The 15,880-nt window shown below is 38.5% G+C and overlaps 1 protein-coding gene across 1 annotated transcript in view; it reads left to right on the top strand.

Moving 5' to 3' along the window:
- Window positions 1-15,880, top strand: part of LOC138705279 (transcription factor sma-9-like) — a 48,348-nt gene that overhangs the window by 21,257 nt on the left and 11,211 nt on the right. The window contains exon 2 of the mRNA XM_069834124.1: window positions 14,176-15,390. Within this exon, the coding sequence (XP_069690225.1) occupies window positions 14,176-15,390 (1,215 nt within the window). The remainder of the gene's footprint in view (window positions 1-14,175; window positions 15,391-15,880) is intronic.

Here is a 15,880-nt window from a genome sequence, read left to right as displayed (position 1 = left end):
GAAAGTTACATAACGCAGAAGTGCACGCATTGTATTCTTCACCTGACATAATTAGGAACATTAAATCCAGACGTTTGAAATGGGCAGGGTATGTAGCACGTATGGGCGAATCCAGAAATGCATATAGAATGTTAGTTGTGAGGCCGGAGGAAAAAAGACATTTGGGGAGGTCGAGACGTAGATGGGAGGATAATATTAAAATGGATTTTAGGGAGGTGGGATATGATGATAGAGACTGGATTAATCTTGCTCAGTGTAGGGACCGATGGCGGGCTTACGTGAGGGTGGCAATGAACCTGCGGATTCTTTAAAAGCCATTTGTAAGTAAGTAAGTATGGTATGAAACACATAAATGGCTAACAGGAAGTGAAGTTAAAGCTAAGCTGTAGGTGGTCACGTTTGTTATTGTAATCTAAAGAAGGTACTTGGAATCAGATCATATTTGTAACTCGGTAAGTCTAAAGAGACTTGAAAAGAATGTTTATCCAATTTCGGAAATGTTGTCTGAACAACAAGGGTTGCAAGACAACAGTATAACAATAAACTAGAAAAAAACCGACAAATTATGAGACGGCTCATTGATGTAACAGTATTGTTATGTAAGCAAGAGTTAAGTTTTCGGGGGGCATGATGAAAGCGAGCTGTCATTGAGTCGCGGGAATTACATAAAAATGTTCTGTAAATTTTGCCTACCCTGCACATTTGACTACGAGCCGCCACTGTCAGACATGCTATCTATTGTCCGTCCAAGTGGTTATGTCGCAGGCTCGTGGAAAGGAGGGAAATCACGTGACAGTTAATTACTTAACGAGGCCCTTTTATTTAAGTTATTTTGAACAGTTGTATGGGTATAATATTACGTAGATGTCCAATTCCTAACAGAAATTAATGTTCTCAGAAAAGAGCTAAGACAGCCCAGCCACTAGCCTTTACAGAGAGGCGAATAGAAGCTGGTGGGGAAAATCGGAATGCGATGTAGGCAAATGGACGACAGTACCTGTGTGAAAATGATGCAATATTGAAAGCTCTTTCCTCATTGGAAAACGCGAACATATTTTTGGAACGTACAGTAAGGCTACTATGACTGTATATGCGGTCTTGGATCTGTGTGGAGGACGGCTGAACTTCATTAGTAGAAGGGGTGGGAGTGAAATACATTAAAAAACTCAGGTACAATAAAAATTGAAGTAAAAATAAAATGATGTCCCTGTACAAGTATTGCACGTGTTGTCGTAACGTTATCTATTAACCACCCCTTTTCCTCACTCTGCGCTCGTCTTCTCCTGAGTCAACAGCACAAGTTTTGAGAAAAATGCAAAAACTTTTTTTTTTCTTACCTAATTAATATTTTTGGACGTAATATTTCTGGTTATTTTAGACATCAATACAAAGTAGTATACCAACTTTTACACTTGTGGAAATATCCAAAATTTAATTTCAAATTTGCAAAAAATGAATGATCAAAAGTGGACTTGAATGGTTATTGATCTCACCGCTTCAATTTTCATGCGGATTTGATCCCTTGACTCTCAGCCACATGAAGAATTTAAAGACATGCTGAAGGAACTTTAAGTTGAGCAGTCCAGTTAAGTACTTCAGTTGAGTGACATTTCATGGCTGAATAATGTAATAATTCAGGTCTTTAGTAGGCCACCTATGATATTTTAAAAGAGACCACCTCAATAAAGAAATTATAAGAAAACGTTTGCTCTAGAAAATCATCTGCGATTTACAATATAATATCAAATCAGATAACCTCACAACCTGAAAGCACTCATTCCATTATGCAATAGTGTTCTATCTTTTTACGATTTTCAAAAGTAATGAATTCCTGGCGAATTCTGGTTTAAGGAACGCGATTCATGCTCTCAGGATCTGCTTGGACAAGACTTTGAATCTCGCTTGGGCTGATTACTTGATTGACTATTTTTGAAGTTTTTCAGTAACTGTAAGGAGAAACGTCAGGTAATTCTGTGTCCAATAGTCGGTTTTATTTCGCCAAATACCATATCACTAATTCCGTCGACGCAAGTTAACACCTCGTAGTTCATACAACGTCGTTAAATAACCACTAAGCCACCGGCGTGGCTCAGTCGGTTAAAGTGCTTGCCTGCCGGTCTGAAGTTGCGATCGGGTGCGGGTTTGATCCCCACTTGGGCTGATTATCTGGTTGGATTTTTTCCTAGGTTTTCCCCAGCCATAAGGTGAATGCCAGGTAATCTATGGCGAATCCTCGGCCTCATCTCGCCAAATACCATCTCGCTATAACCAATCTTATCGACGCTAAATAACCTAGTAGGAGCTTCGTATCGCCTCCATCAGAAGAGCATCCAGGGAAAAAGTAAATATTACTTGTTATGTTCCTTATCAAGAGTTATTCTCACTTTAGAAAAACACATACAACAAAATAACTTCCTTTTCTTGCTTTTCCTGATGACAGTGCCGATCAGAAGCGCAAAAACTTTGGATGTCTGTAGATCAATGAATCGGAGCAAACGCCCAAAATTTTCATAACAAGTTTAACACCGTGAAAGCCTTTTTTTTATATTCTTTCGGACTTTTCTTACAGGGCTTTTCCTACACCCTGTTAGAAATTCTGTTTTTCTCTAAGTTTCTATCATCCGTCTCTTCTTCAGCCAACCCTCTGTAACCGGCAATTCTTCAGGCCCCAACTATTTCATTCATTGCACCTTAGATCTTCCCCGTCTTCTGTTGAGCTCTGCTTCCCACTCCAGAATCATCTTTGGTATTTTATTTGTCCTTCTCACATATCCAAATCATTTTAATATTCTTTCTTCTATCACCTCAAACATAAAACATTTTTTAATATCCATAATTTCTCAAATTCTCATATTTCTAACTTTATTCCTCCTTGATTTTCGAAAGTATCTCATAAAAAATCAACCTCGGTTACTAATAGTTTTCTTCATGTTGTCTACCTAATGTCTTGACAAAGGTTAGAGGAACAAAACCTTGAACAGAAATAACCCAGTTCTTCAGGTTTCGGGGTTGTAAAGAGAGGCCAACTTCCTATCTTGTTGTATAGTCAACTGTCCGAAGAGAGGTCTGAACCTCATAAGTGATACCAATGAGGAATCACTCATAAGGCAACTAGGCCAGGAGATAATTGGGAGGGTGGCCAGTTCCTTTTCTCCTCTCCCTATCTTATGGAAAATAATACAACACTAAAATATCCAAAGTGAAGAAAACATGAGAATAAAAAACATAGTTACTAATTCCATTCATTCATAGTATTCTGACCAAGGGCAGATCTTTCACTGCAAACCCAGCATTCTCCAATCAATTTTCCTCTTAGTCACCGCATACAATCCATATATCTTAATATTCTTTTTTTTACTTCGGAATATGTATGGTAATACTTTCCTGATTGAATTTCAATGTACTTCGTTTACATGTTTCGACCTATTTATGGGTCATCTTCAGAACTGGTCGTTGTTGGTCTTGGCGCCACTTGTTCTGTTTCCTGTGAGGGTGTGTTCCTGTGGTATAGTGTAGAGTCAAAGAGTGTGTGTGTTTTGAAGTTGAGGTGTGTGTTGAAAATTTCGTTGGGGTGTGTTTTTGTGTGTCTGTATATTTCATATTGTTCTAGTGTGTTTAGTTTCTGGCTTTTTGGTTGGATTTGTAGTATTTCCATGTCTGTGTTGATGTCTCTGTGGGTGTGGTTAGCATTTGTGATGTGTTCTGCATATGTGGAGGTGTTTTATAATTTTGTTATGGCTGTGATGTGTTCTTTCTACGTGTTTGAAACGATCTGCCTGTCTGTCCTATGCAGAAGTTCTTTTTTACTTCATTATTTGACGACGCTGTATCAACTAGCAGGATACCTAGGGTATATGGAATTGTTGATCGCGTGATGGTATTTGGGGAAATAGGTCGAGGATTTGTCATAGATTACCTGACATTCGAGTTACGGTTACAGAAAACCTCAGGAAAAACCCAACGAGATAACCAGACCAGAAAGGAATCGAACCCACGCTAAGCACAACTCCGGATCAGCAAGCAAACACGATACTGCCTGAGCTACGTCGGTGCTCTCAGTCAGTTTCCCAGCCAATTTGTTTATAAGATGCATTAGATTTTAATAAAATTGCTCTAGAAGAGTTCTACAATTCCACAGGTGAGAGTGAGCAAAATTTGTAGGTGAGCATCATATTACACGCTATTTATCACCGGTTTCCCTTTATTGCTGCAAAGATTTACTTTCTTATAAGTGTGAAATACTGTTTTATCGCGCTTTCTGACTGTTTGGTAATGAAACACACAATTATTGAGTTAGAAAGTGCCGCACGTGGTGCTCTATTAGTCACGGTGCAGGAACAGACACGTCGAAGAATTAACGGAGACAAAGTGTTCGCGGTCAGCAAGTTTTTGCGCAAATATTGGGGGTCACGCTACGCTTCTTATGTAACAAAGCCTATAACTGCGGTTTTGTCTTGTCATTAGGTAAGAGTATCGATTATTGTAACAAGCTTTGTTTTCATCTCGGAGCAAGTAGCAAAAAATCACAACAAGACCAATATTTTGACCTTAATAAATACGCTTCTTTCAAATTAGAATTAGGCCTAAACTAGTGGCTTGTGCAGCAATTGCTGCAAACTAAGTCCATAAAAAGTTCAAATAAAAATTGTTCAGATTTATTTTCAATGAAGATTACCAGACATTTTGATAGTTATTTGCTTCCATAATAGTGAAACATACTCCTTCTGAATGTTTTTTTTTTTTCAAATACTTTTCCTTGAACCTATCCGTCTTCAGTTCTTGAGTTTCAACGCGAAATCGCTAATAACAATGTCAGGATGATTAATGGGTTTTCCATGTGGGAGTACTGCAGTAGCTATTTCGGGTCATTGCGGATTATATGTGAAAGTTAAGAAAATGTAAGGTTTGTCTTGCTTTGAACAAAGGACTTAACATCTTGGTATAGCTGCTGCATGGTTCGTGAACTACCCTGAAATGTAGAGGGCAGAATCACTTTTTCCCACTAAGAGCTCTTGCTGAGGTGATCAAGAGACTACAAAATCTTGTAGGCCTCTTACTTTATCAATAAGTAATACCTTTTGGTCTTTTCTTATGAATTGTAATTTTTTGCGCTTCTTTCAGACAATACTAATCTATCAAATACTGCTGGATTAATTTGTGTAACAATGAATGTTATTTCGTATATTTTCTGTAATATAGGCAGTTGTGAGAAATTTATTGCTGAGATGTGGAAAATGAGGCGAATGATATGTCAGAGTTGTAGAATCTCATATGCGCCCTAAATAAAATTGTCCATCGTAAATCGTTAGCAGCTTCAGTGTTTCATTTGTTGCTGGTTGCGGGAAATAAACTTACCCATCACGGTAGCAAGAAGTGAAATGGCATGCTATTTTCCCTACAACAAAATATGCTTGGCAGCGATCACAAATCTAATCAATTAAACCAAAGACATATGAAAATAATTTTGATGCAGTTTAAAGACGCAGCTAAATAGGAAGCATGACTCAATTACTACCAAAGAAAGTTAGAGAATCAGACATATAAATATCTATATCACACTGCCATTACATGTATGAAAAGGACCCACACCACTTGATTAATAATTGCAAAAGTATTTCATTTTTAATAACAATATTGTTGCCTTACGTAATTTTTATAGTTTTCAGTAACATAAGTTTATATAGGCCTATTGCCGTTACTCAATAAATTATAGAAATGAAGACCTAATATAAAATATTTTTTTCCCTGCGTCTACTTAGATAAAGCCCCAAAAGGTTTCACTTTCATATATCAGTATAGCATTATGTGTTGCATTAACGATAATAATATTTCATTTTTAATGGTAATAATGTCATCAAACATTCTTAAGTTTTGTTGTTCTTAAAATCCAATACACAGCTGTACTCGGAAAACTACAGACTAGTGAATCAGACCTGTAAATTATTTTTTATACGTTATCAAAAAATTGCACAAATGAAGATCGACTTATTGGCATTATGATGGGAAAGAATCTGAGCCGTCTGAACTCTATGTCAGCAATCCTGTAGGTCATGGCCTTCGTGTAATAGCCTATTGTTTATTGTAGTGTGTGTTTTGTTTCATTCTGAAATGCAACACGGCCGACTTGATACTCGCTTCGCTTAAGGAAGCGAACATCAAGTAGGCCGTGAATGCAATTAATTAGTTCTCAAATCTGACGAAAGATGGATTTTGGAAAAAAGGAAAATGATGTAGGAAAATTGACATTTCATTGAAAACTACTATTTTTCCGAAAAACTTTGGGTTCCAAGCTTCAAAATAAAGGGCCATTTATTAAAATCCGTTCAGCCTTTTTCAGATATTCTGTGTGTTCTTACTTCTACATTAAATTGTCCTGAATTAACGTACGCTGTATCAACTTCTCGAATTATTTAATATTTCTTATATCCTGATTTTAAAGGATCTAGTTAGTTACTTTAATTATTATTTTATAATTATTAGTAATAGCTATTTAATAATGACATATTATTCGGCTTTATTGGGTTCAGGTTTTTCAAGACATGAATGTTCTGTGTTATTTTTTTGGGTAATGATATTAATTCTATACTTTTTATTTTAAGCTTTCTTTTATCTCTTTTATATTTATTTGAGTTCGTGGAACAATATCGTGTTTTCGTTATGATAAATTAATAAATTTAGCTTGAAAGGGGTTTCCACCGTTGTCATTAAATGTCAATAATAAATAGTAAAATAATTAGAAATCGAATCGGAAAGAATGAAAAACATACAATCGTTATCTTAATGCATTTTCGGTTCTCTGGACAACCCTAGACTGAATAGAATAAGATCAACACCTGTATTTTAAAAGTCCTGATTGATTTTAGTTGTACTCAGTGCTGTAGTGGTTAAATGATGGCATTGGATTCGAGATATTTGGTGGATTTTAAAGGACAATCAACTCCTAACGGAAGTAAAAGCTATGTTCACGTGTCATTGATATACGCAATTTAAAACAATCTTATCTCTCACAAAGGACTTCAGACAATATGTCTGTCATAATACACTCACGGACAAAAAAAACCGGACACTTCTATATTTGCTTGTATTTTGTTGCCAATTATTTCAAAATGAAACAAAACCCATTTAAACAAAATAATGTTTCATTTAGCACCTTATACGACAACATTTGAAAAAAAAAATCTCTGATGAGAAAATTTACAACAAATTACAAAGGGCGTATAACTATGGCATTGTTTGGTCTAACTGTTTTTTCATTTTATGGTGCCTTAAACATTAAAAACTCTTTTTAGTAACGGGTATTACCCCCTCTGGCTTGAATAACTGCATCCATATGTTTTGGCATGCTCTCAATTTGGTTAGCAATGTCTTCTTGAGGAATAAATTCCCATTCTTCACCAAGTGCTCGCCTCAACTCTTGTAACGATTCTGGTCTCGGTCGACTATTCTTAACATGCCGTCCCAGCATGTCCCACACGTGTTCAATTGGGTTCATGTCTGGACTCCTTGCTGGCCATGGAAGAACATGGATTCCCACTTCTTGGAGATAATCTCCGACGGCATGGGCAATATGAGGCCGTGCATTATCATGCATTAAAACAAAATTATCGCCTACAAATTGGCCAAATGGCACAACATGATCAGCCAAACATTAATTTATATACCTATCAGATGTTAGTCTTCCATTTTCAACAAAAACCAACTCTGTACGAGCATCCGTACACACTCCTGCCCAAACCATCACTCCACCACGTCCATACGGCACATTTTCGGAAATGCAACACTGTGAAAATCGTTCTTCCCTCCTTCTCCAAACTCTTTCACGCCCATCAGGTGAGCACAGATTGAAACGGGACTCATCGGTGAACAGAACACAGCTCCACTGTCCATTTCTTCAATCCCTGTGATCATTTGCAAAACGCAGTCGTTCAACTCGATGCATCCTGAGAAGTCTGGGACTAATTGCAGGTCTACTTGATATCAGTCCACTTGCTTTCAACCTCCTTCTAACTGTTTTGGCCGAAATTGGGCGTCCTTGCATGTTAACAAATTGCTGGGCTACACTAGTAGCTGGCAGGTTGCGCTCCCTAAGAACTCTCAACACCATATACCTGTCTTCATTTGGATTTGTAGCTCTTGGATGACCCGAACCTGGTCTTCTGGTATATTCTAGGGTCTCTCTATACCGTTTTATGGCATCATGGGTTGTGCTTCTAGCCATATTCATAACATTTGCAATGTAACGTACACTGCGTCCATCATTGTAAAGGGCTACAGCTCGAGCCACATCTTCAGGTCGCATCTTGTTTTAAGACAAATGTTACAACCCCACTTAAACTCAGAAAATGTAAAAATAAAGAAATAACGATAATGATGATAATGAAGCACTAAATGGCTGAGACAAAATTGTTATAGCTGAGACTCGGAAAGCAAAATTGGAATATTTGGTTGCATTGGCTTGTTTATAAAACAAAAAACAATCAACATTGTATACACGTCTCCATAACAACAGATGACTACCATAATATTGTATGAGAAGATAATGTTTTGCAAAATACCAGCAAATATTAAAGTGTCCGGTTTTTTTTGTCCGTGAGTGTATTTCGTCCAAGATGGATTTCGAAGTTCAACAACTTGCATCTAAAAGCGTTAATTAAATCAACTGCTGATTAATATTTAATGTATTTTGAATTGAAATTATGTATTCACTTAAAATGGGGGAAATAAATAAAATAAAATCCTATACGACCTAGCGAAAATGCAAGGAAATGGTTTTAAATATTCATATATATGTATATATACACATACATAACATATTTAAATTCTAATAAAGATGGAAATTATTATTTCCTATCTCATTTAATAAATATCACAAAGATAAATATTAGAATATCCAATTCCTAAAAGTTTCTACTTCACTAGTCAATGACAATCTCCTTGGCTTAGTACAGTTAATATTTCCTTCAAATGAAATACAACTCATACTTTCATACAATTTGTCAAAATATGTATGTCTATATACAGGATGGAAGTGAAATAATCTTGCAGACTGAAAAGGACGATAGGATACACTTAAATTAATAGAAAATCTATATCCCTTTTTGTGGTTAAATGCAGAGTTAATTAGAAAATTGAGTTGGAAGTTCCAGGAGTCTGTCAACATCGCCCCCTCCTTCTTCTCGTAATACAGATGTAAGAGGTCAACGAACTCAGGTCTGTCTGCCTTAGTGAACTACCTCCCATCTCTCTTTTTGCCTACAATGTTGCAAGCTGGTCGCATCGGTCAGTGGCTTGAAATTAGTGGTTTTAAAATTAAATTTAGACGAAAACCGTCTACGCTATTGAAATACGCCAGAAGAATAAATGATTATTTATTAGATTTTTCTGTCGATACGGACAAAAATCACGATCCTACTCGAAATAGTTACTGAATAAAAGGATGTTAAACATTTCGGAAGAAACATTATTTTTTCTGAGAAAACTATGGACTCTCCACAATATGAGGTTACAATTTTTGTTACATACAACATGAAAATCTGCAGGGTTATTACACTTATATCTTGTATAGATGTCATAAGGCCAGTTGGGCCTAGAACTAGTCCTATCTAGCATTAAGGTAATGATCCCAAAGGTATTCTAGTCCTTCGGTAACAGATGCAAATAATCTTGCCGATTGCTGCTGAAATAACTGTTCCACTGTGTTTTCACTTACTGGTTGAAGTTGAACCGACATGCCTTCAAACGAATCTTCATTGGTCGAAAGATATGGAAGTCATCAGGTAACAAATCACAACTGTATAGGGGCTGTTCCATCTAACAATCTGAATTGTTGCATCATGAAGAATTCTCCGAAAACACGCTCCTCGACAATTGAACATGATGGCTGTTCCTAAAGCATGCAGAACTCGCAGTAATGGGTACAAAGGATGATGCTACCTGGTTTCGGCCAGTTCAACAACAGGAGACCCTGCTCGTTAACAAAGACTGTCAGCAAGGGCTTTCTAAATCATGCGGCGGAATGAGCTTTTTGAATCGGGACTTTTAGTCCCTGAAAACTCGCACCTAGGACATTTCGTCACACAAAAGAAAAAGGTCACTGGAACATTTCGTCACAAAAGAGAAAATCACTGGGACATTTCGTCACACAAATAAAAATGCCACTGGTACAAATGTGTACGTTTCCTAAGTAACTTCACAGGATTGACTCTTTTACGTCTCCTGTTGTATACAAAGCATAGCATAATGAGATTTATAAGGTAAGGTAGTTTGAAAGATCATCCGTCTTTATTTTGTCCTCTTGAGTACCGTAATTACTTAGAAATGCAGGCTATCAGTGGCGGTTTCTCGGGGGAGGGAAGGGAGGAACGTCCTTCTCACATTTTTATTCTTTTGAAAGTAAATACCAAAAGAAATATATGCCTTGAAATTCGAGGAAGATTCGATAATTTTTAAGTTCACAGGTATAAGAAAACCTCGGTTGATCGATTTTTAAACGACGCGCGCTCATGTGCCGCTAGAAAACTGTGAGAAAGATGCGAGATTGTTTGTGTGGAGGAAAGCAAATCCTTTCCTCCTTTCCTGCAGTTAACACACATAGACAACAACGATCTAGCGGCCAGAGAAAGAAGCAGAGTTTTAAAACAAGTAAATGAACGGATAGGGAGGAGATCCTCCTCTGAATCAGCGCATGGGCGGGAAATAGAAACCAACTGGTCTTGCAGCAAGCTCGCTACCGCTGCCATCTAACGATGCTGCATTCAACCAGACTATAACACATCTAGGAGGAGACACAATAAAAACAGTTTTAACGCAAAGCTATGAAAAACACCATACAAACATTTTTAAAATCATAAATCAAAATATATTATTCATTGCATTTTAAATAAGCAACTACTCATGGTTTGAAACTTTCGAGGATATCTCAAAGTTGAAGTTAGATTTATATAAAACAAAGAGAAAGTAGTTCTACGTTAGTATCTACGTCAGTATCGCAGATCTTTTTGGCCCCTGAAATTCACTTCCATTCATTGTCTACTAGATAGGATAACAGCCAAGTTGTCAGTTTTGTACAAATATATTTGAAATTGAAAGTACTCCAAACTACATTATTTTTAACACCAAAAATTAATCGGCCACTTGCAGCTTTGAGCAATAATGGTAGTATGACTTTACAAGAACTGACATTCTTCAAAAGCATGTGATACTGAACTTGTAAAATGTACATGTAGCAACACAGACCATGTGAGTGGGTGCAGTGTTCTCGCTTTCTTAACAGATTATTTCTCATTCCCACTTCCGTAAAACGGTTCTGGTTATACTGGGTGTTCAGTTCAAAATATGTCTTGGTTCGCTGCATGCCGTCATGTGGCTAGCTGATGAGCCTAGAGAATTCAATCTTCCTACACTTCCGCAGCTCAGGTGTATAATCTAAGAGGCAGAGAAGTTGGCTAGCAAGTACGGCGTTCATTCTGAAGAGTACGTGCCGATACGTACGGTAACGCCGGTAGTGGCAGGAATGTGAACTGTTTGGAAATACGTACTGTCGAGATATGGGGAGAGGGTTAAGACGATTACTTACGTATTTGTTGACATTAACTTCGACGGTCAACATTGACACGGAGCATTTGATTTGTGTTGTGGAATGTTACCATACGCAACCGATGATAACAAATACCCTGCCTACGACTTGCTGGCGCAAAACACAGTTCGAAAGAGGTTATGGTAGCACACAGACCGTACAGACCGCCATCTGTTGCTACGACGTTCAAGTTATACCGTACACATTCTCAAGTTCAGATTGAAGAACGCCTTAAATAATAGGCAACTTCTCTAACATATAAACTGAAACTCGCTTCAAATCGGTGACCCAACAACAGTGACGTCATGACACACTTTGAAATGAACATCCAGTATGTTAGTAGCTAGTCTCTACCAACACGTGTGATGCTGTAGTGCGCGCTAAAAATGCTGCGAGTTTGTGAATTTCCTTGTAATTGTTAATTTGTGCAATTATCAACCAATGAATGGAAGTGAAAACATATTTGGACAATTTAGGAAACTCAACAGATTATTGCTATACGAAAGAGAAGGCCAACCCTAACACTACCTGGTGTTAAATGTATGCATGTAGGCTAATTTGTAGCGTTTTTCTCTCAAGAAGGTGTCATTTTGCGCTGTTAACTTCTTTCCTCCTCTTAAGAAACATGCAGGAGCCGCCACTGCAGGCTACCGGGATTAATCGGGATGCGGAGAAATTACAAAGTGGGAAATCATCTGTAAAGAAGAATTATGACGATGTTCATAAGCGGTTTGAGCATTGTGTGTCTCACTATCAAGATTATCGTGATGAGGATAATATCACCCAGTATTTATGGGTTCTTGGCCACAACGTTTCCGGAATTTTTTAAGTTAATTCTGGTAATTTCTGAATCAGAGACAGCAAAACTGTAAATAGGTATTGAAATAAATCAACTGTATATTGCCTATATTTTTACTCCAGTAGGCTGGTACGCATTGAGTATGACTATATGACCTAAAGCCCACTGGAACGTATTGAGTATATGACCAAAAATCCACTGCTATGTATTGAATGTATGACCAAAAGTATGCTGGTATGAACTGTTAGTGTGACAAAATGTCATGTAATCGAGCTTTTTTCGGTTTAGGTGATCCATATTCATCCATTGTTGCGGGATCAAATCACAGATGCCACGTCTGATCAGTGGCAACACTTTCGGATAGGAACTGATATCCCTCCGATTGGAACCGAAACAGTTGTTGCAATAGAATGCGCCGCCAGATGTTCACTGGGAGTCTGTGCCTTCCTTGCTTTGGAACTGAATCACAGTCCGCTGTGCGCTGTTAGATATATCCATGCGCAATCTTATTTCACTTTCCTTACTTCTGTTCATATCACACAATCAAATACACTGAATGACAGCGCATGTTAACATGGCAATACACCAACATCAACCTATACAATGGCACTAAAATCCCCCACATTTATGACAGTGTTGTCATACCAGTCTATACTTAAGTTGAAGGAAACAGAACAGTGTCATACTGGAAGACGTATAATACGTGTATTCCCCACTTACATTTTTGGAGAGGTTAATGCCGGTCTCTGAAATTTGATTAGTATAATATGTAGCTAATTGGCGATGTATGCAATGGAGGGGGAAAGGAACTGGCCATCCTATCCCATTATTTTTTATTTTAGTAGGTTATTTTACGATGTTTTATCAACATCTTAGGTTATTCAGCGTCTGAATGAGATGAAGGTGATAATGCCTGTGAAATGAGTCCAGGATCCAGCACCGAAAGTTCCCCAGCATTTACTCAATTTGGGTTGAAGGAAAACCCCGGAAAAAACCTCAACCAAGTAACTTGCCCCGACCGGGAATCGAACCTGGGCCACCTGGTTTCGCTGCCAGACGCGCTAAACGTTACTCCATAGGTGTGGACATCCCATTATCTCCAGACCTAGTTGCTTCATAAGTGATGCCATATTGATATCACTTGTAAGGTTGAGACCTGTTTTCGGACAGTTCACTAAACAACAATATCCGTATATAATGGACAGTCGCTTACAGCGTTTCATCATGCATTTCTTCAAACTAGTGGCTTCGCAATGAATGCTTTTCTTTATATTGGTACAATGTCCAGATATTTTATCGTGTTTCTTTTCTACTTCAGTGGTCTATTTTCAACTCCCGAAGGTTTTTAACATCGATGTTGGTTTTAGTAGGTTATTTATAAACTATTTATCAACTACTAGGTTATTTTGCGTGGATGGAAATGGTGATAACGGAATTATATTTGGCATCTGAGAGCGATATTATCTGTATTTGACTTTTTGACAAGCGAAGAAATTTCGGGAAAAACCAAATCAGGTAATGAGTCCATGCGCGATAGAACCTGCGCCCGAGTGCAGGCATACGTACTAGTCTGAGCTACGTCCGTAGTTCCAACATTAATAGTAGAATTGTAGTAATAAGTAACGAATATGAAGAACAAGAAAGGAAACATGACTTGTCTACTTTCTGTTTCTGTGATATAAATACTTTTTATGTAAAAGTGATAAGTAATTACGGTGAGAAATTCATAATAATAATGCATATCCATTTCTATTCTCTTGAAATAATCGAAGTTCATAAAATGATACAATTTCTTTTGCAGTTCTTGTTGACGTTGTTGTCGCTATCAACTGGGGAGACGCCTTCTCCGACAGCTGCAACAACCACTACGACAGCTGCAGCTCAGCCGACATCGACTTCAATGGCTCCCGATATGTCGCCACCTAAGTCTGAGAAGGAGAAGCGCACTACGTCCGAGGAGGCATCTCCGCAGAACATCGATTACACGTTCTCAGATGACGACCAGGCGGTCAGGTATCTTCCTCAGCAATATGTGCAGCAGCTGCAGGCCACGAAGTCTCAGCAGGTCTCCTACGTGCCTCAGAAAGCTGCTGAGACCACGAAACAGTCTCCGAAAACCACATACACCATCCAGTACGTTCCAGCTCAGCATATATCCCACTCGGTGGATGTACTACCTAAACTGCACGCTCAGCATACACCCAAGTACCAAGCTGAGCAAGCCACCAAATATCAAGCTGAGCAAGTAACTAAGTATCAAGCTGAGACATCGCCCCATTATCAGACTATTCAGACTCCAAAATATCAAGCAGAACAGTCACCAAAGTACCAGATTGTTCAGACGCCCAAGTACCAAGCAGAACAACAGTCTCCAAAGTACCAGATTGTTCAGACGCCCAAATACCAAACTGAACAACAGTCACCCAAATACCAGATTGTTCAGCCACAAAAATATCAGGAGCAAACACCTAAGTATCAATTCACTCAGTCACCCAAGTATCAGTATGTTCAGCCACCTAAATATCAAACAGCAGTTTCGCCCAAGTATCAATTCGTGTCGAAGACTCAGCAGCAGTCACTGAAGAGCTCGGCGCCTTCACTAAACTCCCTGACACCACAAACTCAGTACGTTGTGCCGACCGCCTTCCACACATTCCCAGGACTGGCAACTCCCCAGTACTACACTCCGAGTCACCAGTACTTCAGTCAGGCACCCACGTACCTGGTGCCTGTGCAGCAGCAGGCAGTTGCACCCCAACACCACAACAGTGCCTCATACAGCCTTCAGCCCGTAGTCATGACATTTACTCTACCAGGAGGACACTACCTTAACTCGCCAGCAGGACAGAGTGCCTTGTTGTCATTCCTCAGCGGTACCGGTACGCTTCCAGCAGGAGGAATCGGTGCAACAGGCACGAGCAGCTACCATGCATCGCCTTCCGCTCCCTATGTCATCCAGCGACAGCAGTTGGCTTACCTCATCCCGCCTGTATCACACTACAACTTGAGTCCTCAGGTTCGAGCTTAGAAATCTTGTCCATATAAACAAATTGAATTAATTTATAAAAATGTCAATCTCGAATATCTAACCTACACTATGTTACTTACTATTAGCATCTATAGAGATCAATGTTGGTAGAAGTATGAAGCATGCATAAAAATGGCAAATATCAAGTATAACATTGAAGCAGCCGTGGCGAAAATGTGATCGTGCCACTGTGTAACCTGCAACGTGCATAGCACCTATGGAGGGAGGCGGACACCCGAAGGGGAAGTAAAGCAACTGTCTGACTTATTAACGGATTTTCATTTTCCTTACGTCAAGCATTTAAATATAATTTTATACAGTACAGGGCTACAAACTAATGTTTAGTACGTGTAACGAAGAAAAAAATAAACAATAAAACATAGGACACATTATCATAACCTAAAATTAACTGTCTTCAGAATGTCTCTGCGACAGAGTTTCAAAGTCAGGAATTATGTCACTTACTGCCAGTCGTAGT

Source organism: Periplaneta americana, chromosome 8 (assembly GCF_040183065.1).
Source record: "Periplaneta americana isolate PAMFEO1 chromosome 8, P.americana_PAMFEO1_priV1, whole genome shotgun sequence".
Taxonomy (NCBI): Eukaryota; Metazoa; Arthropoda; class Insecta; order Blattodea; family Blattidae; genus Periplaneta; species Periplaneta americana.
The sequence above is the reverse complement of the archived record's forward strand: the minus strand, read 5'-3'. Positions and strand labels throughout refer to the sequence as shown.